The following is a 26,189-nucleotide window of genomic DNA, read 5'->3' on the forward strand; positions in this document are numbered from 1 at the left end:
GATACTTCTTGCATTAAGGCAAGCTATTTTAATATGTTAGTTCTTTTACTTTTTCACTTAAACTTTGGGTTAGGGGCGGCACGATGGCACAGTGGTAGCCCTGAGTTCGCTTCCCAGATCCTCCCTGCGTGGAGTTTGCATGTTCTCCCCGTGTCTGCGTGGGTTTCCTCCGGGTGCTCCAGTTTCCTCCCACAGTCCAAAGACATGCAGGTTAGGTGCATTAGCAATTCTAAATTGTCCCTAGTGTGTGCTTGGTGTGTGGGTGTGTCCTGCAGTGGGTTGGCACCCTGCCCGTGGTTTGTTTCAACCACTATTAATGTAAGCATTCACCTGGGTGATGAAACAGCAGCCATTTTCTGGGCCAGTACACTCACCACACATCAGCTATTAGGTGGTGAAGTAGTTAGAGAGAGAGCCAATGCGGAACAGGAAATAATTAGGGAGTCAAGAATGATCAGGCCATGGTAGACATTTTATCCATGACATTATAGGTACACCCTACTTTTCTCAGCAGATGCCCAGGGATGTTTTATGACCACAAAGAGTCAGGACCTTGATTTTATGTCTCATCACCACTTTTTAACCATGGTTTCCCTATCAGTGGACTGGGGCATTGGGAGTAGGCCTCACCAAAACCTCTTCCAGCAGCAAACCAAGCTTCTCCTAGATGATCACTAAAGTACTGGCCAGGGCCCGAACATGCTTAGATTCAGGTCTGTTCTGAAATGCAGGTGGCATGGCTGCTAAGAATAGGGAATCCAGGTAAAGGACGTCTGTAGAAGGAGGACTGTCATATATACAGTATGTTTAGGGAGTTTAGAATGGGCCTGGTTTAGAAGTGTACATGAGGGGAAGAACAATGATGTAAAAACAAATATGCATAGTAATGTAAATTCTAACCCAAAGTCAGTCAGTCAGTCATCATCCAACCCAACCAACCAACCAACCATTTTCCAACCCACTGAATCTGAACACAGGGTCACGGGGGTCTGCTGGAGCCAATCCCAGCCAACACAGGGCGCAAGGCAGGAACAAACCCCCCAGACTATCTATGTAAAGTGCTTTCAGTACCTAGAAAAACACTAGTTAAATGTAATTAATTATCATTATTATTTGTGCAGATGCTCTGTATTCCATATTATAATTATTCTGTTAGAATGGATTATAAATCTAACCCCCTGGGTTCAATCCTGTGCCCAGTTGTTGTAGGTGTGGAGTTTCCCATGTTTTCCCTAATGTTTGTGTAGTTTCCTCCCATATCCTCAAAGACATGAAGCTTGGGTTAACGGACAATTCCAAATTGGCCTTGTGACTGTGTGTAGGTGGGCCTGTGATGGACTTTGTTCCCTGTTTCCTGGCTTGCACCCACCACTGTTGGGAAAGGCTCTAGCTCCCTATGACCCTGAACTAGATTACGAAGGTTTGAGAATAATAATAGCATTTTTAATGATGTACAGTGCCCTCCATAATGTTTGGGACAAAGACACATTTTTCCTTGCTTCACCCCTCTGCTCCGCAGTTTAAAATTACAAATCAAAGCAGACATGACTACAATGCATATGGCAGACTTTCATTTACAGGTATTTGCATACATTTCGCTCTCACCATGTAATGTAGAAGTGACAGCACTTCTTCTACATGATCCCCCCATATAATAATGCTTGTGACATAGCAATTGCTTGTCTGTTGAAGCAGTCAAATTTAGGAGTTTGTTGCATATCCCTTGTATGCAATGACTGCTTGAAATCTGCAATTCATAGACATCAGCAGGGGCTGAGGATCTTCTCTGGTGATGCTCTACCAGGCCTCTAATGCAGCCATCTTCAGCTCCTGCTTGTTTCGGGGGCTTATCCCTTTACCTCTTCAGCACATGGAAGGCCTGCTCAAATGGATTTAAATCAAGTGACAGTCTTGAAAATTACAGAATTTTCCACATTTTTATCTTTGAAAAACTCCTGTGTTGTCTTAGCAGTATGTTTGGGATTATTATCTTGTAGGATGAGTTTAGAGACATTTCCTGGAATTGAGCAGATATGTTTCTACACACCTCAGAACATCTCAGAATTCGCTGTACCATCATCAGTGAAGTGTGCCAGTACCTGTGGCAGCCATACATGCCCAAGTCATCACCCTCGCCAAATTGTTTAACAGACGAGATGGTAAGCTTTGCATCTTGGGCAGTTCCTTTTGGTCAGTACACTTTGCTCTTGCCATCACTCTGATACAAATTCAGCTTTGTCTCGTATGTCTACAAGACCTTTTTCCAGAATGCAACAGGCTTGTTTAAGTCCTTTTTCATAAACTGTAACCTGGCCATCCTGTTTTTGTAGCGCATAGTGGTCGGCATCTTGCAATGTGGCCTCTGTAATTACGTTCATGAAGTTTTCTGCACATGGTAGTCTTGGACACGTTCACATCTGCCTCCGAAGATTACTCCAGATCTATCAGACAGGATTTTGCGGCTTTATCTTTTACCATAGTGAGGATTCTTCTGTCATCAACAGTGGAGGCCTTCCCTGCAATTACTGAGCTCACCAGTGTGTTCTTTCTTCTTAATGATATTCCAGACAGTTGATTTAGGTAATCCTAAATTTTTACTGATGTGTCTAATAGTTTTAATCTTGTTTTTCAGCCCCATAATGGCTTCCTTGACATTCATTGGCGCAGCTCTTGTCCTTATGTTGAACAATGGCAACTACAGACTTCAAAGGATAGAAGCAAGCTGAGGTATCATATGAAGTAATGAAATGTACCTGAGTAAACACAAACATCCGTGACGCCAACTGTCCCAAACATTATGATACCCAGAATGAGGGAACCAGGTATAAAAAGTGTTGTCATGTGTACATGGTGTGATTAAAATATATGAAAATACCCTTAAATAAAGTCTACAATGTGCACTTTAATCACACCTGAATTTTAAATTTAAACAATGGAGTAGAGGGATAAATCAGGGAAAAATGTGTCTTTGTTCCAAACGTTATGGACGGTACTGTACGTTATGCTTTGTCTTGTAAGACAGCCTCATAGAATAGTAATAGTAATCTTCAAGCAGGAACTCACCCTGGACAGAATGCCGACCCATCACAGGACACACGTCCTCCCTGTGTCCAGTTTTTCAATTACCAGGGAACGTGACAGCATGGAGGACTGTGGAGTTCTGACGGAAACATCACCAACCAAAAACAAAAATCAGACATTAAAAACGAGTAAGCACAGTGGAGAATCCAATCAAGCAATACCTTGCTGCAGAAATTAAATATGGTACACTGAAGGTAAACTGCTGGTGCTCCTTCCAGTGTTAGTTCATGCCTTAGATTCAGATCCAGAAACTTCGGCTCCCGCGACGCTGAACTGGATTAATTGCGTTCGGTAATGGACTGACTGAGTGCAACTGCAGCCAAGAGACCCGTTAGGTCCTACGGCAAGTGCACTGACTACTGTGGCCAGCAGATGCCGGGAGTGAGACGCGCGGGGAACCCTGGGCGCGCGCGCGCTCGAGAGAGAGAGAGAGCCGCTGGCAGTCGGTGATGCTGCCGAAGGTAAGCGCCGTGTGTAGTGTTTGTAGGGACAGTCGAACGGTGGTGACTTGCTATGTATTTTTTAACCCCATAATCTTGAGGTGTAACTGTTCTCGAGTCCCCGACGCTTGGGGTTTAGTCGCGGTACTTATAGCTTTTCAACTTTTGTTCATTGAAACTCTCTGTACTATACGGAAATAATAAAACCGTTTGTGTTCTTTCTTTCTTTTCTAGATTGATTCCACATCGACTCGGGCAGCGAATCACAGAAGCCAGAAGCCAGACTCCGTTCAAAGGGAGCCCAGGTAAGCAGGTCGTTTTGGCCACGGCGACTTTCTTCTTTGCGTTTCGCGTTGGCGTCCAGTGAACTTCGGTTTTAAATGGAGAGCTGAACGAACGGGTTACCCACAGTTGACTGTCTCTGTTTTTTTTTTCTATGCATCGTTCTTTCTTAGTAAGGAGTTTTATGATGGTGCCTTGAACACATTACAAATAAAATCAGTATTTAATAAAACAAAAGAGAGGCTCAAAGCAGATCAAATTTGTTCAGTTCAGAAGCCAACCTTGAACGTGGCATGAGCAGAAGCATACACGTATACATTACATAAACCTAAGTTTTCTGTTCAGATTTTATATCTCACCTGTATTTCATATAGCCTGTGCCACAAAAAAATGTGTTTGAGAGGGTTGTAGAAAATAAGTCAAGAATTCAAGTGGCGCAGTGGTAGCACTGCTGCCTGGCAGTTAGGAGACCAGGGTTTGCTTCCCCTTGTCCTCCCTGCGTGTAGTTTGCATGTTCTTCCCGTGTTCCGCGAGGTTTCCTCCCACAGTCCAAAGACTTGCAGGTTAGGTGCATTGGCGATCTAGTGAGCGGGCGGGCGTGTGTGTGCCCTGGGATGGGCTGGCATCCTGCCAAGGGTTTGTTCCTGCCTTGCGCCCTGTGTTAGGATATAGCGGGTTGGACAATGACTGACTGACCTCTCACAATAAGTTGTATTTGAAATGATTTTAGGAAGATAATGTGGGCATAAATGCATAAAGAAGCCAAGCAATCAACATGAAAATACTATATCTTTGACCACTAAGACTAAATTGAAAAAAAAGGAAAGGAAACTAACTCCCTCAACCTGTATACAATGTATAATACTCAAGATACAAGAAGAATATAAAATCAGCCCCCTCCAACCCCACCCTCCCAAATACCATCTTTTATCAGAAGTCCAGGCTGAGGATGGAGGTGTGATGGTGTGGAATGTTTTCTTGTCGCCTATTTGAGTGTTCTTGCTGGCCATGTTCATCTCTTAAATGCCACAATTTTCCTTTCTTCCAATGGCTTCTGCCAGCATGATAATGCACCATGTCACTAAGCAAGTCATCTCCAACTGGTTTCATGGAAATCACAATGTGTTCAGTGTTTTTAAGTGACCCTCCCTGTCACTGGATCTTAATTTAGTACAACACTTTTGGGCTGTGGTAAAATGGGAGATTTGCAGCATGAAGCTGACAAATACGATGTCACATCAGTCACATCAGCATGGACTGGAATCTGAAAGGAATGTTTCCAACATCTTACATAATCAATGTCATGAAGAAATTAGGTTGTTTTGAGAGAAAAAGAAGGCTCTTTCCAGTATTATCACAGTTTTTGTAATAATTTCCTCAGTGAGTGTATATAGTAGCTCTGCACAGTGCTTGATGGTGCTAACTCAATGGATTTTTGCTCATTTCATGTTCTTTTAGGACAGCTCGTTTTAGCCACACTAGAATGTTGATCATGTGACTGTGGCAGGTTTTTCTTTTTATAGGCTCCCCAGTGACTGACACTGAAGCTGCTCAACTGAATATATGGTGCCAGCTTATACTCGATGTCTTATACTGTATGCCATCTTATTTGAGTGCCCTCACTATAATATACAGTATTAAGATTATATTAATATATATTCATAGGTCTGAATCGCATTCAGATTATTTGGATGGTTACCTACCAGGTAACACTTGTGGTTGGTCGGCCAGTCGACAAACATTCGTCACGTCCTCTCATTAGCAAGAAGCAGATTATAGTTACGTGACACAGTACCTGATAAATAATACATAGAGTACATGACACATGTTTCACCCTAATTGGGTTCATCAGGGCAACGTCAGAGGCTTCGCCTCAGGCGCTGACGTCCAAGGTTCATTCCCTATAAGGGAAAGCAAAGGTGCATACACCAGATGAGCCACAGTTAGGGAAAATACGTGTCATGTACTCTTTGTATTATTTGCCAGGTACTGTATCACATGCAAACACACACATTTTATATATATAGTGACAGATGGCCGTGGCCCATGCCTGGCCGGAACGCCCCTTCACCACATCTGCCAGGGGGACAAGGGTGAGAAGCTCAGTATCTTCCCCTGGATACTAGATGGCAGCACCCCTGGGTTACAGAGGTGTCTCGGACTTCATGGGGGTTGGAGTTCTGTGCAGCTCTGTGGGGTTCTGCAGGCGCCGCCAGGGGGTGCTGCAACAGGAGCAGCTGGCCCCTTTTGGGCACTGGTTTCGCCTTACCCGGAAGTGCAGCCGGATGTCAGCAATCAACCACCTGGAGCACTTCCGGGTGCCTGATAAAAGGGAGCCAGCAACCACCACTAGCGGCCAGAGTCAGGAGGTGGAGGACGATGCTTGCTGAGGAGGAGTGGTGGTGAGAGAAGAAGGTGCTTGGTAACTATACTGTGGTTTGGGACTGTGTTGTGGCTGGGTGGTTCACGGGTAAGACGTGCCCTCCAGCTGAAGAAAAATAAAGTTCTTAGTGTTTTTATACGTGCCTTTTGTGTCAGTCTGTGTCGGGTCAGGCACTATACAGCGTCCATATCACTATATATATATATATATATATATATATATACAGTGGTGTGAAAAACTATTTGCCCCCTTCCTGATTTCTTATTCTTTTGCATGTTTGTCAAACAAAATGTTTCTGATCATCAAACACATTTAACAATTAGTTAAATATAACACAAGTAAACACAAAATGCAGTTTTTAAATGATGGTTTTATTATTTAGGGAGAAAAAAAATCCAAACCTACATGGCCCTGTGTGAAAAAGTTATTGCCCCTTGTTAAAAATAACCTAACTGTGGTGTATCACACCTGAGTTCAATTTCCGTAGCCACCCCCAGGCCTGATTACTGCCACACCTGTTTCAATCAAGAAATCACTTAAATAGGAGCTGCCTGACACAGAGAAGTAGATCAAAAGCACCTCAAAAGCAAGACATCATGCCAAGATCCAAAGAAATTCAGGAACAAATGAGAACAGAAGTAATTGGGATCTATCAGTCTGGTAAAGGTTATAAAGCCATTTCTAAAGCTTTGGGACTCCAGCGAACCACAGTGAGAGCCATTATCCACAAATGACAAAAACATGGAACAGTGGTGAACCTTCCCAGGAGTGGCGGCCGACCAAAATTACCCCAAGAGCGAGAGACGACTCATCCGAGAGGTCACAAAGACCCCAGGACAACGTCTAAAGAACTGCAGGCCTCACTTGCCTCAATTAAGGTCAGTGTTCACGACTCCACCATAAGAAAGAGACTGGGCAAAAACGGCCTGCATGGCAGATTTCCAAGACGCAAACCACTGTTAAGCAAAAATAACATTAGGGCTCGTCTCAATTTTGCTAAGAAACATCTCAATGATTGCCAAGACTTTTGGGAAAATACCTTGTGGACTGATGAGACAAAAGTTGAACTTTTGGAAGGCAAATGTCCCGTTACATCTGGCGTAAAAGGAACACAGCATTTTAGAAGAAGAACATCATACCAACAGTAAAATATGGTGGTGGTAGTGTGATGGTCTGGGGTTGTTTTGCTGCTTCAGGACCTGGAAGGCTTGCTGTGATAGATGGAACCATGAATTCTACTGTCTACCAAAAATCCTGAAGGAGAATGTCCGGCCATCTGTTCGTCAACTCAAGCTGAAGCGATCTTGGGTGCTGCAACAGGACAATGACCCAAAACACACCAGCAAATCCACCTCTGAATGGCTGAAGAGAAACAAAATGAAGACTTTGGAGTGGCCTAGTCAAAGCCCTGACCTGAATCCAATTGAGATGCTATGGCATGACCTTAAAAAGGCGGTTCATGCTAGAAACCCCTCAAATAAAGCTGAATTACAACAATTCTGCAAAGATGAGTGGGCCAAAATTCCTCCAGAGCGCTGTAAAAGACTCATTGCAAGTTATCGCAAACGCTTGATTGCAGTTATTGCTGCTAAGGGTGGCCCAACCAGTTATTAGGTTCAGGGGGCAATTACTTTTTCACACAGGGCCATGTAGGTTTGGATTTTTTCTCCCTAAATAATAAAAACCATCATTTAAAAACTGCATTTTGTGTTTACTTGTGTTATATTTGACTAATGGTTAAATGTGTTTGATGATCAGAAACATTTTGTGTGACAAACATGCAAAAGAATAAGAAATCAGGAAGGGGGCAAATAGTTTTTCACACCCCATTTCTGTAGTACCTGTCTAAATAACCAGTATTCCTCATAATAAAAACAGGCAAATTCATAAATAAAATAAGACAGCGTTTTAACTGGTGGCTTTTGTCTTGATGCTGCTAGTATAGGCTTCAGCCATTCATGTCTCATTTAATCAAATGTTCCCAGAGTCCTTAGCTAGTGAGGTATACTGGTTAGGGCATTCAACTGTAAACCACAAACTCACACCTTCATTTGCTGTCATTTGTGGAAGGAAATTAACTATTCACACAAAATACGCTGCACATATAGTTCCATGCATTTGCTATATATAGACTGAAGCAAGGGTTGTGTATGTTATTGAATATGGTTCCCAAACCATTGATGATTATTTTTCATTAAAAAGACAGCCTTCTTTATGCAACCAGTACATATCTGTGCATGATCACTAGTGATGTGATAGGCACTTGATCCATTCAGCCAGTCAAGAGCGTGAATAGAGGGAGAGACAAAGTGAATGAGCTGAAAGATAACTAGCAGGACGAGTAATTAGCCGAAACTTTAGATGATGGTTTTGTATTGTTGTCTCTGAGCACACGGGATCTGCTTCCACCTTTGTATTCTGTGAATAGGCAGACATACAAGTGACACTTCAAAGCGTTGCCTTCAAACACTTGAGAGGATTTAAGGTCAGGGCCCTTGGGAACAGAATGCCTTTCTGACTTGAGACATGTTTGTTTCCCTTTTGCATTGGTTGTCTTAGTATTTTGTTGATAACCACATCTTTGTTTGTGCACCATATGTGTTAAGTACACTATAGTAAAGTTAGGCTTGGTGGTGTAATAAAAGGATGACAACGTTGGTGAGAGACACTAAGACAGGTTTGTCTGAGTTCTCCCCTCAACACAGACTACAACAGTGGGGAGTTTACAGTCAAATGTAAAGGCTTTACTCACTGTTCAGCAGGATTTCACTTTTATAAAGATCTTCTCCCATATCAGAACATATCATCTGCTTGTTCTGTTCAGGGTCATGGCTAATATTTTCATGCAGAATTGGACGCAAGACAGGAATCGATCCTGGACAGGATGTGAGTCCATTGTAGGTCGCACATACACTTGGACACATTGGGACAGTTTATAGATGCCAGTCATCCTAATGTATGCATCTTTGAGATGCGAGAGGAAAACTGGAGTGCACCATGGAAACACAAACACAGGAAGAATGTGCATATTGTCCACAGACAGACTTAACAAGTTTAGTTTGTATAACTATTTTTTACTTATTTCTTTGCTATGGTGTATATGTGACCACAAATTGGATTAAGCGGGTTGAAAATTGGTGAATAGATGGATTTGCTGTGGGCGAGGGAGAGTGAGAAAGCAAGCCGTATACATTATCTTCTATGCCTCTACTGCAAGTGTTACAGTGCAAACAATAGAACATTATAATTAGTAGCGGGGCTAGACATTCCTAAATGTGCCATTTCACTGGAAGTTAAACTATCTAGTAATACTGTATGTCATTGTTTGCTCCCACACTGGAAAATGAATGCCAGAAAACAAAGAATACAGAATCTTAAATGTTCATTAAACGTATTAAGTTAGAATAACAAAGGTCTCAATCATAAGCTTGAAAGAAAAAAGTGCTCTCACATCTATGGGACTAGTGCTAGTATTTATCAAGCATCTCAGAATTACTCCTAGGAATTGCACTAAAAGTCTGACAAGGAATAGAATTTGTCCTGCCAAAGAGTAATACATAGCATCGTATAGTTATTCCTAGCTAGCAGTAGGAGTTTATGTTTGATAATGAATTTCATTACGGTTTTATGGCACCCCAAGCTGCAAAGTGGTACTCATGATGATGTTTTCTAGTTTCCTTGGAAATCACGATGACGCTTTGTAGTTTTCTGGTGCTAACAGTAAGGCTTCACCACAAAGTTAATTATAATAGTAATAATATTCAAAGAAATGTTCAAATAAAAGGTTTATGCCACTATCATGAAGTGCTCGAGTCATTTATTGAACTGGCCATTCACAACAACATCAAAAATAATAAAGTGACGAGTGCCAAGACAGAAAGACCTAGACACACACACACACACACACACTGATTAAGAGTTAAGCCTAATAACAAGCACATTAAATTAAATAATGAATTACCTTTAGCCATACTTTGAGGAGAATCACCTTCTTGCTGTTATGGCCACGGGAAACACCTTGTAAAGTAACAGTTATACTGAAACTAGCCATGGCTATTCTGGCCCCATTTCTGAAGTTGTGTCTACTCTTCCAGTGTTCCTGACTGTCTTTCAGAGACACATGCTGGGCTCTCTCAGTGATTCCCCCTTATCTTCTGCAAGACTATATTTATTTAATGCCCCAGGAGTCTGTGCCTGCTTTGTTGACCCTTCCCAGGTTTGTAAAGTGTAACACAAATATTCCAGGGTTTAGTGGAATGCAAAGCTCAGCCAACTTGTGTGACATTTTGATGTCAATCACACATCCAACTCTGCCTACACTATATTGCCAAAAGTATTGGGACACCCCTCCAAATCATTGAGTTCAGGTGTTCCAGTCACTCTTATGGCCACAGGTGTAAAATCAAGCACATGGGCATGCAGACTGCTTCTATAAACATTTGTGAAAGAATGGGTCGCTCTCAGAAGCTCAGTGAATTCAAGTGTGGTACCATGATAGGATGCCACCTGTGCAATTAATCCAAATCATATTAAATATTCCACGGTCAACTGTTAGTTGTATTATAACGAAGTGGAAGCAACTGGGAACAACTGCAACTCAGCCACAAAGTAGTAGGCCATGTAAAATTACGGAGCGGAAACAGCGCATGCTGAGGTGCACAGTGTGCAGAAGTCGCCAGCTCTTTGCAGAGTCAATCGCTACAGACCTTCAAAAGCTCAAGAACAGTGCATAGAGAGCTTCATGGAGTGGGTTTCCATGACCGAGCAGCTGCACCCAAGCCTGACATCACCAAGTGCGATGTAAAGTGTCAGCTGCAGTGGTTAAAGCACACTCCCGCTAGAGCATTGCAGGTGTGTCCTCTGGAGTGACGAATCACGCAATCTGATGGAACGAGTCTGGGTTTGGCGGTACAGTACCTGCCTGACTGCATTGTGCCAAGTGTAAAGTTTGGTGGATACAGTGTGGGGTTGTTTTTCAGGGGTTGGGCTTGGCCCTTTAGTTCTACAACATTTATTTATATAGCACATTTTCATACAAACAGTAGCTCAAAGTGCTTTATATATTAAAGAATAGAAAAATGAAAGACACAATTATAAAACAAAATAAATCAACATTAACATCGAATAAGAGTAAGGTTCAATGGCCAGAGGGGACAGAAAAAACAAAAAACTCCAGACGGCTGGAGAAAAAAATAAAATCTGTAGGGATTCCAGACCATGAGACCGCCCAGTCCCCTCTGGGCATTCTACCTAACATAAATGAAACAGTCCTCTTTGGATGTAGGATTCTCACGGAAGGGCTTGATGATGATGATGATGGTCACGTAGACTTCTGCCTTTTAATCCGTCCATCATTGTTTGAGCATCATAAAGCTTTGAGTAGGTGGTGGTGGCGCAGGCCACCACCACAAAAAACCGGAAAAAGAAACAGAAAAAGAGTAGGGGTCAGTACGGATTTTAGAGCCACCATGAATAGTTATTATGATGAATTGAACATATAGAGTATCAGGATTAAGTTAAATTACGATTAAAATGAAGTTATAAAAAGGCCATGTTAAAGTAATGTGTTTTCAGCAGTGTTTTAAAGTGCTCTACTGTATTTGCCTGGCGAATTCCTATTGGCAGGCTATTCCAGATTTTAGGTGCATAGCAGCAGAAGGCCGCCTCACCACTTCTTTTAAGTTTTGTTCTTGGAATTCTAAGGCGACACTCATTTGAGGATCTGAGGTTACGATTTGGAATATATGGTGTCAGACATTCCGATATATAAGATGGGGCGAGATTATTTAAGGCTTTATAAACCATAAGCAGAATTTTAAAGTCAATCCTGAATGACACAGGCAACCAGTGTAGTGACATTAAAACTGGAGAAATGTGTTCGGATTTTCTTTTGCTAGTTAGGATTCTAGCAGCTGCATTCTGCACTAATTGCAAACGATTTATATCTTTTTTGGGTAGTCCTGAGAGGAGTGCATTACAGTAATCTAGTCGACTGAAAACAAACGCGTGAACTAATTTCTCTGCATCTTTCAGTGATATAAGCGGTCTAACTTTACTTATGTTTCTTAAGTGAAAAAATGCTGTCCTAATGATCTGATTAATATGTGATTTAAAATTCAGATTACAGTCAACAATCACCCCTAAGCTTTTTACCTCCGTCTTGACTTTTAATCCTAATGTATCCAGTTTATTTCTAATAGCCTCATTGTATCCATTATTGCTGATCACTAAAATTTCAGTTTTCTCTTTATTTAACTTGAGAAAATTACTATTCATCCATTCTGAGATACTAGTCAGACATTCTGTTAGTGAATCAATAGAATCAGGGTCCTAGTGAAAGGAACTCTTAATGCTTCAGCATATGAAGTCATTTTGGACAATTTCATACTCCCAGCTTTGTGGGAACAGTCTGGGGATGGCAACATGACTGCGCAACAGTGCACAAAGCAAGGTCTATGAAGAAATGGATGAGCAAGTTTGGTGTGGAGTAACTTGACTGGTCAACACAGAGCCCTGACCTCAACCAGTCAGAACATCTTTGGTATGAATTCGAGCGGAGACTTCGAGCCAGGCCTTCTCGTCCAACATCAGCACCTGTCCTCACAAATGGTCTCCTGGAAGAATGGTCAGACATTCCCATAAGCACACTCCTAAACTTTGTGGAAAGCCTTCCCAGCAGAGTTGAAGCTGTTATAGCTGCAAAGGGTTGGCCAACTCCATATTAAAGCTTATGTATTAAGAATGGGATGTCATTAAAATTCATGTGTGTGTAAAGGCAGGTGTCTCAATACTTTTGGCAATATAGTGTATATTCAGGGTAATATACTAACATACATACAATAATGTTTGCCACCATGTCCACCTGTGCATTATTACTTTAATTTTGCTTGTGATTCACATATGTGTACTCATCCAAGGTGGGGCAATGGTCTTTGTGTGCATGCCGTCAATCACACAAATAATTCCATTAAACCAGTGTATTGCATGAATGCAACTTGCTTTAATATTGCCTCAGGTGTGGTGGATGTGGAAATAAATTATTCTGCATATTACTTCACACATAGTTAGGGTGTTTAAGATTTGGTCAAAATTGGAGAAGCGGTTGTTTGTCCATCCATCCATCCATTATCCAACCCGCTATATCCTAACTACAGGGTCATGGGGGTCTGCTGGAACCAATCCCAGCCAACACAGGGAGCAAGGCAGGAAACAAACCCCAGGCAGGGCGCCAGCTGACCCCAGGTGTTTTTTGTGACATGTATAAATAATTGCTATTGCAAATCTGCCTTTTCTCTGTGTCCAAAAATGTAATGTAACCAATAATTTTACCTTGGCACAGAGTGCATGGCTTCATTGCATAGATGGAGCGAACACATGATATACAAGATTTGTTATGAATATTATTCCATCTCTGTCAAACTGCTATTACTTTACGAGTTAATTGTTGTCCCGCATTTCCAAAGCATTCAGCCTTTCCCAGAATGTGCATGCCAATCTCTGCCTGAATGCCATCTTCTGGAAGGAGTTTGGACAGCTCTCCTAAATCTTGGTGGTTTAGAGTAGTTTCCTAAACTGATTAAATGCTTTTACTCCTTTTAAGAATAGGACCAAATTTGCATCACTCATCATTTTTGAGCCAGTTAGAACCATTTTCCTATTGTGAGACGCTTGATAAAAATGGGCACAGATTTAGGATTTCTGCAGGAGATGCAGGGTTCAGTTTTAGTTAAAAAGAGATCGGACTGGACAAGTTTCTCTTTTTATCTTTAATAAGAATACACAAGGAGTGGGAATTTTGATTCACAGGGCAATAAGGTGGGGTATATGATTACTTAGTTAATTATCACTTTTGCCTACAGCAATGCTAGTAATTAATTAAAACCATCAAAAAGACCCTCTGCCCAAGGGAGACACCATGTTAATTGCAGGTTGATTGAGGGATCTGTGTTTCACTGTTTGGCTGTGACACCAAGAGTATGAGGAGATCTATACAATTTCTGAACAAATTTGACATTAATGCTTTCACTTTTTCTGTCGTGGTACAATGTGGCAATTGAATTAAATAAGCTAAACACACTTGTTGAGATAAACAAAATAATACAATTTATTTATTACATAATAATAGAAGATAATATGCAAGTGCTTTGGTTAGTAAAAGAAGCTTAAAGATCTTGTTAAATGCAATTTTAGCAGTGCGATGGAAAGTACTAAAAAATATGGCAGTCAGACATCAGAACAATCAGTAACCTTGTGTCACCTCCACTGCTACCTGCACATATACTTCTGCCACTGTCCCTATATATATTCCTAGGATTCTGGTTTTATATACTGTATTTACTTATTTATATTCATTTATTTATTGTGTGTTTTTTTGTCTGTGTTCACTGTCTGTGGGGGCACATGCAAGCAAGAATTTCATTGTACATGGTACTTGTACACATGACAATAAAGAATTGAATTGAATATGTCAATAGATGTTCAACTCAAATCTAGACCTTTTCAGCTGGCAGAGTTTATATGGTTAAAATGAATACTCTCTTCAAAATTGTATTCATATTTCAGAGTATTCATATAATTATGAATAAATATTAAAAAAAAACTTGATTATGCTATAAGCTTGTTTATATGGAAGCCATAAAACCAAGTTTTTTAAAAAGCTAGCATTACAAAGACAGAAAGCAGAAGGTGGCATAGCACTTTCTGACTTTCAGTTAAAATATTTATGTTTGAGACACAGCAGGAAACATCTTTGGACTGCTGCCAGTCCATCACAGGGCCCACTCGGGCACATACCCTCACGGAGCTTGGGTAGTGTGGAATTGTCAGTTAATCTAACACACACATCCTTGGTGATGTGAGAGAAAAATTGTAGTATCTTGAAGAAAGGCCATGGTTTAACATTTAAATTCCAATTATACCAAATGAGGACATTCTCACAGTATGCCGCTGCCTTCTGGAATGCAATTCATGAATGTAAAATTCTTACCTTTATTTCTTTTTTTGTAAAACCATGATATAACTGAACACTATTTTCTGACACCCCAGTTTGCACTGGGTTAGATCAATTATTTGTTTATTATGTGTCTACTCAAAAATGGATACAAAAATGTTTTTCGTGTTACTGCTTATGTAGATAGCGAAAACCAGAAAAAGGAGCTAAAATATCAGTATACTGAGAATGGCTATAGTCAATAAGAATTGCCATGACTTTTGTTAAATGCATCTTTCAGCCAAGTCATACAAACTACTCTGTCTTACACCTATAACCTTCTCTGTCTGATCAACAATGCTATTTAATGCATTCTTACTCTTGAAACTGAGATTGACAAACTAAAAGATCAAATATCCAAGCCTTCTTAAAAAGAATACACACTACTGGCTGTTTGTGCAAAACAAAACTATTGTATTTTCAAAAATTGACTTCACAGCAATGGACCCAAGTCTTTAAACCTTTATGAAGAAAGAACATAAAATGAATACACAGTCAAGGTATAAAAGTTTTGCATTTTCATTCCAAGTTGGCCTTACTGATAACATCTTTCCTTCCAACTTCCAAGATAACACTACCTCAGGGTTGTGTTGGATTACTCATGTCCCTGCAGTGGATCAGTAAGTGGCTGGATTTCAGCCTTCACATCTGTAGTTTCATGTTAGCCTCCACAAGATCTGTTCTTTTTTATTTGATTTTAAGCAACCTATAACAATATTCATGGAAGTTGCTATTGCTGAATACATTCTTGTCACCACACCCCTGTTTGCTGACCTTCACAGTGTCAATAAACATTTTCTCTATCAATAGATGCTCAGAAAAAAAACAGTGGTTCAAGAGTTGAAGCTAGCTCAAAGGAGGTAAACTGTGCTAGTGAAATAGGATAGTCACAAAGAGGGGATGGCATGGAAGGAGTATCTCAAATGCCATTATGAGCATGCACTACTGTTCAAATTCCCCACCACCCACCAATGACTGACAGACCACAAGACTCTGATTGAATTGTTTAAACTCCTAGGGTTGTCATTGTAGAAATATGAAAACTAAATGTACTGTACTTGTAAAAAGTCATTGAAAAAGCCTTCAACTAGAAGTTTTTAGACTTTTATAACTGATATTTTAGCAAAAAAAAAAGTAATCAAGTAATGTAAGCCAACAGAATTGGGCCGCAAAGACTAAGAGGATCTATGAGTAACTTGTATGAACAAAGGGAGAAATGTGTTTAATAATACGGTAGTTGCTGCATGCTAAAGAAAAACAGGCAGCTAAAGCGACGATGCAAGAAACTGTCAAGGCTCAGATCCTGCTGAAATAACCATCTTGAGGTTGTGCAGAAAAGGGCAATCAAAATTGTATCTCTGGACCAAAATCATAGTCCAATAGAATCAAGTCTCATTAGTGCTGTGCAGAGAAGGTTGTTTGGAGATCTAATTCAGGTTAGTGGAATTCCCAAATGTATTTATTTAGCATAGTTATTTTGATTATGTAGTAAACCATATATACCTGGACACTGGTGGAGTATACTATAAGGGGGGTGTGTATTTGTCACTGGCAAGAAATGTGCTCAGTTGTCTTTCCTCTCAGTTGTATCTTCTCTTTCAGTAGTAAATGCGGGACAACTTACTTATTAGCTAACTAAACATGCTTGGTGGACTGAATAGTTTCATGTCATATATCAAGCTTTATTCTAAATCTGCACATTTTTATTTTGTTCAACAGTGCAAATGTTAAATCTGTGAAATGGGGTTTACCATGAAAGGTACATCTAAGGTTAAGATTTATCCTCACAGAGGCATTTCATCTTTAGTACATCTCTAATCCAATTTGCCTTTGCTATAAATGTTATATATAGCTCTCTACATTTACTTAGTGAATTTCTGCATTGTTTCTTTCTTTGCTGTAGTATTTCAAATTGCAATGAGAAAAATACTTTACAAGAACTCACTGTGAAAGACACTATATAACTTAAATGCTGATTAAACAAAATTCTTCTAATTAACAGCCTGGGCTTGTGCCCAATTTTTCCCAAAAGAAAGACATCAAATTTGATGAACAGCAAGGTAGTGTGCACTTGCAAGCGCAACTCTAAGGTGAGTACTCCTACATCATTTTTACCATATGGACATTTTGTAATATTATTGCTTTCTGAGGGCAATGTACACAGTGATTCCCACAACTGTGGGTTGAATTCCCTTACATTAAACAAACAAATGTATCTATAATGCGAATAGCTATTACACAGTGCCATCACTGAAATTGTAATGCAAGTTAACAACTCGCAGTTGTGGAGGTTAATTTTATCCTGTAGAATTTCATACTAGCAGAACATCTCTTGAAGGTGATGCAAAGCATAGAGAGGCCATCAGTGTTGTCATTGTGGGCTGCATCATAATAAAGATCTGAAGAGTAACCGTGTGAGAGATAGCAGACACTATAGAAATTTGTAATGAGTCTGTTCAAACCATTTTAATGAGCAAGGTCTGTGTATGTTGGGTGCTCCAAATGTTGACTTACAAGATCCAATGTTTCAAGAAGAATTTCAAGAAAATGAGAAGTATTCTATAACTGAGAATGAACCCTGGTCACATCACTATGATCCAGACGCCAGACAACAGCTGAAATAATAGGAGCATGAGTATTATTGACACACCAAAGTAATTCAAGGTGCAGACCATTATGATTGCCAGCAAGATATAAATGCATAGTTTTTTATAGTGTTCAGATTGTAGTTTGTATCAATTACAGTACATACCTCAGTGGGTGACTATTATGTTGATTGCTGCAGTGAGGAAAGTTCTTGAATGCTTTCCGTGCAGTTTCCTCCAGCTCATCTAGCAGATCTTTGAATCACTTGCCAGTGACCACAAGTCTCATTTGTGGACTAACAAAAATGCCTTCCTTAACCTTGGCATTAGTTATTTGTGAAAACATCTGCTTGAAATATTAACCTCCTTAACCTTCCTTGTTCATCACTTTCTCAAAATGTTTCACCAGTCCAAGTTTTATATGAAGAGCCAAAAATATCTTTGTTGGGTCCACGAAAGAATTTATGTGCTCACATCTGTCTCGACTAAAACTCTTCAAAATGTTTCCAGGGCATGATCCAACCTGCGAACGCTGCAATCAAGCTCCAGCCTCACTGGGTCACATGTTTTGGGCCTGCACCAAATTAACATTATTCTGGACCAAAATTTTTAATTACCTCTCAGACAGCCTTGGACTCACAATCCCTCCTAACCCATTAACAGCTGTGTTTGGGGTCCTTCCAGAGGGGCTTAAAGTGGAGAAGGACAAACAAATTGTGATTGCATTCACTACACTGTTGGCACGCAGACTTATTCTGATAAACTGGAAGAACACAAACTCTCCTTTTTTAAGTCAGTGGGAAACCGATGTGTTATATTATTTAAAATTGGAAAAAATCAAATACTCAGAGGATCTGTACAGACTTTTTTCAAAACATGGCAGGATCTAATCAGTAATATTTTAAAATAAGTTTATAAAGCACAGAGAATTTATTAACTTAGGTATGTTTACAAACCTCAAATTTTACATCGTTTGGCTTGCTCTCTCTCTCAGGGGTGGGGATCGATCTGTTCTTAACATAATTCTTTTTTCTGTAAAAACTTGATTGCTATGTATGGATTGTAGTAAAATTAATAAAATAAATAGATAAAAAAAAAAAGAGAGAGAATTTATGTGCCATATATTTCTACCCAGCAATAAAATGCTTATACAATACATTTTAATGTCATATGACTCTTTAACATAGCTTTTGTAAATGAAGGAACAATTACATGGTATATCCAAGCTGAATTCATAGAAGCAGTCCCACTACTTTTAGATCACCATAGATATTCTAGTTGTAGATGTTGTACTATATACATGTACTTTTAATATGAGAGGAAATAACAAATATAGGCAATTGCAATAAAATGCTACATGATAGGAAAATTGAAAGATGATTTTTGCAGCAGTGTAAAATCCATAAGACATACCCAAAAGTATTCAAGAAGAAAAATCTTCATTTTTCCACTGTTATTACTTTGATTTTATTTGACGTGGACTATTCTTTGCCAACTTGTTCTAATGTATTCCAGTATATATATTTTTTTTTAGATTAAGTGCACTACAGATAGAAAAGTAGTACATTTCAGGTAGTACATTAGAGTCAGCAGTATTATGGAGCATAAAGGCCAGCACTGTTTCTGCTACTGAAGATGTTATGTGCAACTCTGGTATCTTAGATGTAACATTTTAACTATCATTTGAATGTAAAGTTGAAGGAGCTGCATAGATAGGTGTAGAGGTATGTTAAAAATCACACAAAGCACAACAAACAGAAATATTCGAGCAATTATAGTATGTTGGTTACTCTTGTTTTTGGGGAATACAGCGTAAATAAACATACACACCTTTCTTTTGAGCACATTTACAGGAAACATACAGTATCTATCTACAATTGTTCTTCATAGCCTTTACCATGGGAGGGCACTATTTTAGCTTTTACAATCAATTCCGTTATAAATTTACTTTAACCAATGTAAGTGAGTTAAGTTTTCTTTTATTGCAACCTACACCCCCTCTCTGCTATAGTGCCATCTATAACATGCTTGAATGTCATGGAAAAGCCAGAATAGATCTGATGTCTTGTCTCTTTTTACCAAATTTATATATCTGAAATCTAGTACAAACAGTTATGTATTCTGATACTTAGAAAATGTATAAGTACAGTACATAGTTGACTGGCAAGTTGTTTACGTACAATAATTTTGCTTCTTCTTCTAGTTGAAGCCTATCATGGATAATTCGAATAGGTAAGTAAACTATCTTTTTGCTCCAAATTAAAGCCCCCCTCTTTCTCTCAAAAACATACACTTTCTGTTAGGTTTGATCGTTTGTTTTTAAAGATGTGTTGAGAAGATAATATCTGCAAAGATTATACCCTGTAATGGATGGCCGGCCATTTATCCCGGCCAATACCCCCAAGCCGCCAGGTGGAGCCCTCCTTGCAGCGAGGAGGTCCCCAGAAGACCAGCAGGGCATCATGGACATTGGAGTTTTTATGCAAAGCCCTGCTGGATGCCGTGGGGGCCACAGGAGAAAGCTGCAGGGAGGACCGAGGGCTTCTTCGTGCCCTGTGACCCGGAGGTTCGTCACAGGAAGAGCGACGGACTTCCGGGTTGAAGAAAGGGACGATTTACCCTGACCGGAAGGAAAAGGACTTGTGGACTATTGGGCAGAAACACTTCCGGGTCAGGGATTATAAAAGGACTTTGGGAACTCACAGACAAGGAGCTGAGCTGGGTGGAAGGGTGGCAACGCGTCTGGGAGCTGGAGGAGTGGTTTATTGTTTATTATTGAGTATTATTGTGAGTTATATGAGTATTGTGGAGGAGAGTGTGCTTTGTACACTGTGGAAGAAAAATAAAGTCGATTTGAGGACTTTTACCTGGTGTCTGGAGTCGTGGACAGGGGTTCAAGGGAGCGAGGGCGCCCCCAATCGTTCACAGTGGCGTAGCCGGCAGGATACTCTAGCGTCGTTTGCAGAGGACCTGAATCAAAAATTTCTGTGGGAAACGAACCCGGAGAAGACTGCGGAATCAGGAATCACCACAGCATCGCCAAAACCTGAAAAAACCGAGTCCAAAATGGGAAAGAAGAAGGGCAAGCAAAGCGACAACGCCAGCGGGAGTGCTGTAGGTGCAATGGCCGACGCTCGGGAGGAGTTAAGGAGGGCCTTACAAGTCCGGAGAAACCTCCAGGAAGCAACGATCCCTCTAAGGTATGCGTGCGAGAACGACTTTAAAAATCCTTTTATTGTTTCTCACCTTGTCCCGTGCATGTACCTTGGAGATGACCACCTGGAGGCTCCGAGGGAAAAGGAGACTGCCCGAAGACGGCGGCCTTCTCTTGTCGAAGCCAGAGCACCTAGAAATCGACTTCCGCATGATGGCAGCCGACAAGGGACACGGTAGCAAACCCGGTGCAGTCTGGGAAGGAGGAGCTCCCCGTCCTGCTGTTTGCACCTTCAAGCCCGAAGAAGCGGACTTGGTCTTTCCGAAGGGAAGGGGAGGCGAGGCATCGCTCAAACCACAAGAAGGTAAGGAGGGTCGGAAGTAGCTGATCGGGATGTCGCTAAAGTCTTAAAGACAGACCGCAGTTTGCCGAAGAAGGCAACTCGACCCTCCGAGAACTCCAAATCCCAGAAGCCTCCGCGAGACCCGTCAGAGCACGTGCCTGAAGCGGGCGTGCTCATTGGCTCCCGGTCGGCAGGTAACACGAGCGAGTAAGTGAGTGTTCTGCGGTCGAAATAAATAATTATATTAACTACGGGAGCTCGAAAACTAATCGAGCCCGTGGCGAGTGTCTTGCAGGTCCTGGCGACCATTGAAAAGATCGTCGGGGATTTGGGAGCGGCAGCCAGAGAGCCGTTGGAAAAGGTGAGGGCCTATGTGCGGCGATTTGGTGAGGAGCCTCCCGTAATGAATGATGCGGCGATACAGGTGGCGAGACCCGTATCGTATATAATAGAGGGACGCGGTGTGATCCGGGCCCGCGTTTAATAAGTAGCGGGTGCCAATACACGGCGTACCCTACAAGAGAGGTCAGTACGTTAACCGAGTGGTCGGCGGAAGGGCTAATCGATCCGGGGCAGCTAGACAGTGCTGACTCCCGGAGCGAGGCAGCCCTGAAGACGCCGCCGCCGGTAATTTATAAATCAAGAGGGGTGCAGACAGTAAAGGGGCTCTCTTCTTGTAATAGAGAGACCCAGACTGTATATAAGCCCCAGATTAAACAGGAGGGCTCTAAGATAAAACGGGGGTCTCCTGACAAGAAAGAAAAAGAGACAGAAAAAGTGAAAGCACCGTTAGAGGCGGCAGGGATTTCTCTCCCAGCACAAGGGGCGGACCTAACGTTCCTTATTGTTTTCAGTCCCGTAGAAGAATACCAGGAGGACAGCGGCAGTGTTACGGGTGCCGAAGGTTGGGCCATATTTGGCGGAACTGTCCTTGGAGAGAGGGGGACAAGAGGTCAATTTGGAATAATATTCCCCCTAGGTTCTCCAGGGACCAAGATGTTCATTTTAATCAAGGCTCAACCAGGACGTCCTCTTGGAGAAAGACTTCCCTCTCGGGGCAGGCTGCTCCGAATAATAATTCGTCGCTGGGGAATAATGTAATGGATGGCCGGCCATTTATCCCGGCCAATACCCCCAAGCCACCAGGTGGAGCCCTCCTTGCAGCGAGGAGGTCCCCAGAAGACCAGCAGGGCATCATGGACATTGGAGTTTTTATGCAAAGCCCTGCTGGATGCCGTGGGGGCCACAGGAGGGAGCTGCAGGGAGGACCGAGGGCTTCTTCGTGCCCTGTGACCCGGAGGTTCGTCACAGGAAGAGCGACGGACTTCCGGGTTGAAGAAAGGGACGATTTACCCTGACCGGAGGGAAAAGGACTTGTGGACTATTGGGCAGAAACACTTCCGGGTCAGGGATTATAAAAGGACTTTGGGAACTCACAGACAAGGAGCTGAGCTGGGTGGAAGGGTGGCAACGCATCTGGGAGCTGGAGGAGTGGTTTATTGTTTATTATTGAGTATTATTGTGAGTTATATGAGTATTGTGGAGGAGAGTGTGCTTTGTACACTGTGGAAGAAAAATAGTCGATTTGAGGACTTTTACCTGGTGTCTGGAGTCGTGGACAGGGGTTCAAGGGAGCGAGGGCGCCCCCAATCGTTCACAACCCATTATAATCGTGGTCAAGAAGGAAGCACAAATTCTAATGAATGGGTGAATTTCAACTTAATTCAGTTCACCCCAAGAATGTTATGTTGTTTTGGTCTCACTCAGAAATGGATGCATTCTGACTAGCTGTTAGCACTGCAAAAGTTTCACTTATGCTGAAAACTGGGTAGAATATGTGGTATTTGGTGCAGGATTTCTGTTATTTTCCTAATGACATTTCACTTACATTCAAAACATGATCAGTCTTCAGACAAGACTGATTTGAATTGGTCACGTCTCGATGTTTTTTTACACAAATAACAATATGCACTATACAGTACACCCCGAAAATTCATAGGGGTTACATTCCTAGAGCACCCGCAAATTGTGAAAAACCGCAAATTTTGGATGTGGTTAAAAAAATGCCTATTTTCATAGTTTAAACCCTAAATATGCCCCCAAAACACTTTAATTTCAAACTCAGCTTAATACATTACCTAAAAATAAAGAATGTAAAGGTAAACCTGTATACTGTCCTGCTGTGTCTCCTGCAGTGCTAGAATGTAAAATACTGATGTTACTGCTATATGTACTGTAATTCATGCAAGCACGTTTTCATTGCCAGAAGCCTTAGATGGTGCAGCTCGTTTCGGCGGCAGCTTGGGGCTTTAACCCTTAAACTGCCACATACTAATGCATCCCTGGATGGAAAATACTTATGCTGCATTTTAGTGGAACACTTTTTTCATGCAAAGAGCATCACAATTACTGCAACAGTAATCATTTTACACACTGCTAATGAACTGTAAAAACTATTTTAAAAACTACTGGAACAATATGTACAAAGTGCAATGCTTGGGGCACAGAAACACAGGAGATTGTAGAGACAGGAACTTTATTCAAACACTTCAAACAAACATGTCTCTTTCAGAAGTAAAAGGAGCTCAGTATGCAGTTAGTTACTGATTAAAGAATAGACAAACATCATAGGGGAGCACAACTTCCAACAGGAGCAGAGAATGTCTGGGGGAGGAGAGAGAAACAAAGCAATCAGCCAAAAATGACAGGTACCATTCAGGCTTTTTAGTAAGCGTAGTGTCGCGTGAGAAGCCGGTGATTTATTTTTATGGTTGAGATTCCAGGGGCGCATTCAGCCCTGACCCGACCCGCGCACACTCAAAAAACAGAGACAAAAACAAAGCAAACTGGTAATCAAACAGCAAATAAAGAATGTAATGAAAACAAATGAAATAAGAAAACAACAATACCACCCCGTTCTCCTTACTGCGATTACACATTAAATACAACAAAGCACAACCAAAAAACACACAGTAAATTATGAAAAAGTTAATGAAAAACGGCAATGAATGAAATGTAATGATGAAAATAGATAGTCCAGAGATTCGCATGTTGAATGGGAATGTACAGATAGTCCTACCGGTAGTTCCTGAATTGCTGAAGACGGGTGGACGGGTTCAGGAGCGTCCCTTTCTTTGTAGGATGGCCATGAATCCACTTAGTCTTCATGTACACAGGCAGACAGCAGACAATCCAGACGCATCAAAACAATCCAGAACAAAATGAATAAGTACAGGTAACCCAACAGAAGACAGACAGACAGGAACTTGAAACACAAATTACAAAAACTTTTTTTTTTTTTTTGTTTTTGGTCACCAGCCCCCTTTTTAAAAGCCGCGCTGACATCCTTTGACCTCAACAGCCCCAGCACCCTCAGCAGAAGACCAATCAGAGCCACTGCAGGGAATGCTGGGAGTTGCAGTTTCAAATTCTATTGGTTACTTTCACCATCCCAAGTCGTGGTTTTCTCTAGAGCTGCTTCCTGTTCTCTCTACTGCACAGAATTGCCACGGTAAAAGCCATAAAAATTGTGGAGGATATTTGCAGTTTCCAGTAACAATTACTAGTTAGGTTCTAAGGAAAAATCCGCGAATGTCTGAGGCCGTGAACTCTGAACCGCGACTTTGCGGGGGTCTACTGTACACACAAAGGTGGATGTAGCTTCCTTTATATACAGAGCATTAATGGTTTTTCATTTACCATCACAAGTGGACGGAGTTTCACTTACATTCAATATCAGATGGGTTCTCAATTTGGATGAGGTTTTGCTTGTACACAAGACTAGATGCAGTTAGTGTTTATGTCCATGTGGATTTCGTTTTACTTACACTGAGTACAAATGTGTTTTTAGCCAAACCCTGGACAAAACAGAATATTACTTAAACTCAGGATTGAAGGCCATGTCATTTGCTCTTATAACTACAAGTAGATATTTCTTATGCTCAGGACTGAGTACCAGCTTCAGTGTTATGTCTAGGAATGGATTCATTTATATTTAGAGATAGATATGTTTTCACTTACCCTCAGAAGCTAATTCAATTTCACTTAAACCAAAACATTAACATAGTTTTATTTAAAGCTGTGGCCTGGCAAGGAGTATTGCTGTCAGTAACTGGAGTATGTTTGTGACAATGCCGGTCCGCTACAGACTCCCTCTTCCCACATGGGAGTCTGCTAAACCAACACTGTCGATAGTTATGACCGAGATGAGCTGACACATGAGGACAATTTGCTGATGATGTCAGAGGATGGTGGAAAAAGTGCTTTTATTAAAAACCAGTCAAAACAAAAGTAAAACCAACAAAAGTGTCAATTGTGCAGTGTTAAAAAATAAATTACATATATAAATCCATAAAAAACCCAATGAAAATTGGGGATAAAAAAATAATCAATAAATAAATCCATTAAAAGTCCAAGGTTAAAATGCAGTCTAACTCCTCCTGATCTCAGCCCACCTCCTCTTCATTCTCCCCGGCTCACCCATTGCTTACGTAGCCAGCAGAGACTCAGCAGCCACGAGCTCCTTTTAGCCGACCTCCGTTTTGGCTGCCTCCAGGCATCACGGCCAGACCATCCGAGGTCTGTTCTCCTCCCTCCTTCTTTCGCGCTCACATGGCCGCACCTTGGAAGCCTAGGGAGGACACATGCCTTGCTCGCCACACTCCACCCAAATGAACTAGTCCCTAGAGCACCACAGCTAACGCTCCTTCACGGGTCCCCAGCTCTTACTGCTTCCTCCTTCCAGGTGGCCAGATCCTCGCCAAGACTGCCTTTCACGTCTTTTAACCTTTTTATTTTTTTCCTTTTCTTTGATTTCTCCCAACTTTGACTTCCTCCATCTTTGAATTCTCCCCTTTTCCTTTTGCCGACCCGTATATACAGTCATAAGAAAAAATTTGGGAACCCCTCTTAATTCTTTGATTTTTTCTTTAT

At 41.3% G+C, this 26,189-nt stretch overlaps 1 protein-coding gene across 5 annotated transcripts in view; it reads left to right on the forward strand.

Moving 5' to 3' along the window:
• Positions 1-3,522: 3,522 nt before the first annotated feature.
• The window catches only part of LOC120534338, a 63,523-nt gene continuing 40,856 nt past the window's right edge, over positions 3,523-26,189 (forward strand). For 2 of the 5 annotated variants that reach the window (XM_039761851.1, XM_039761853.1), the window contains exons 1-4: positions 3,528-3,551; positions 3,756-3,826; positions 17,178-17,265; positions 19,964-19,992. In XM_039761851.1, the coding sequence (XP_039617785.1) occupies positions 3,531-3,551; positions 3,756-3,826; positions 17,178-17,265; positions 19,964-19,992 (209 nt within the window). In that variant the 5' untranslated portion in view covers positions 3,528-3,530. Of the gene's footprint in view, positions 3,552-3,755; positions 3,827-17,177; positions 17,266-19,963; positions 19,993-26,189 lie in introns of those variants that run through there. The other 3 variants (XM_039761852.1, XM_039761854.1, XM_039761856.1) reach the window with 3 other exon arrangements.

This window comes from Polypterus senegalus, chromosome 8 (genome assembly GCF_016835505.1).
Source record: "Polypterus senegalus isolate Bchr_013 chromosome 8, ASM1683550v1, whole genome shotgun sequence".
Lineage (NCBI taxonomy): Eukaryota > Metazoa > Chordata > Cladistia > Polypteriformes > Polypteridae > Polypterus > Polypterus senegalus.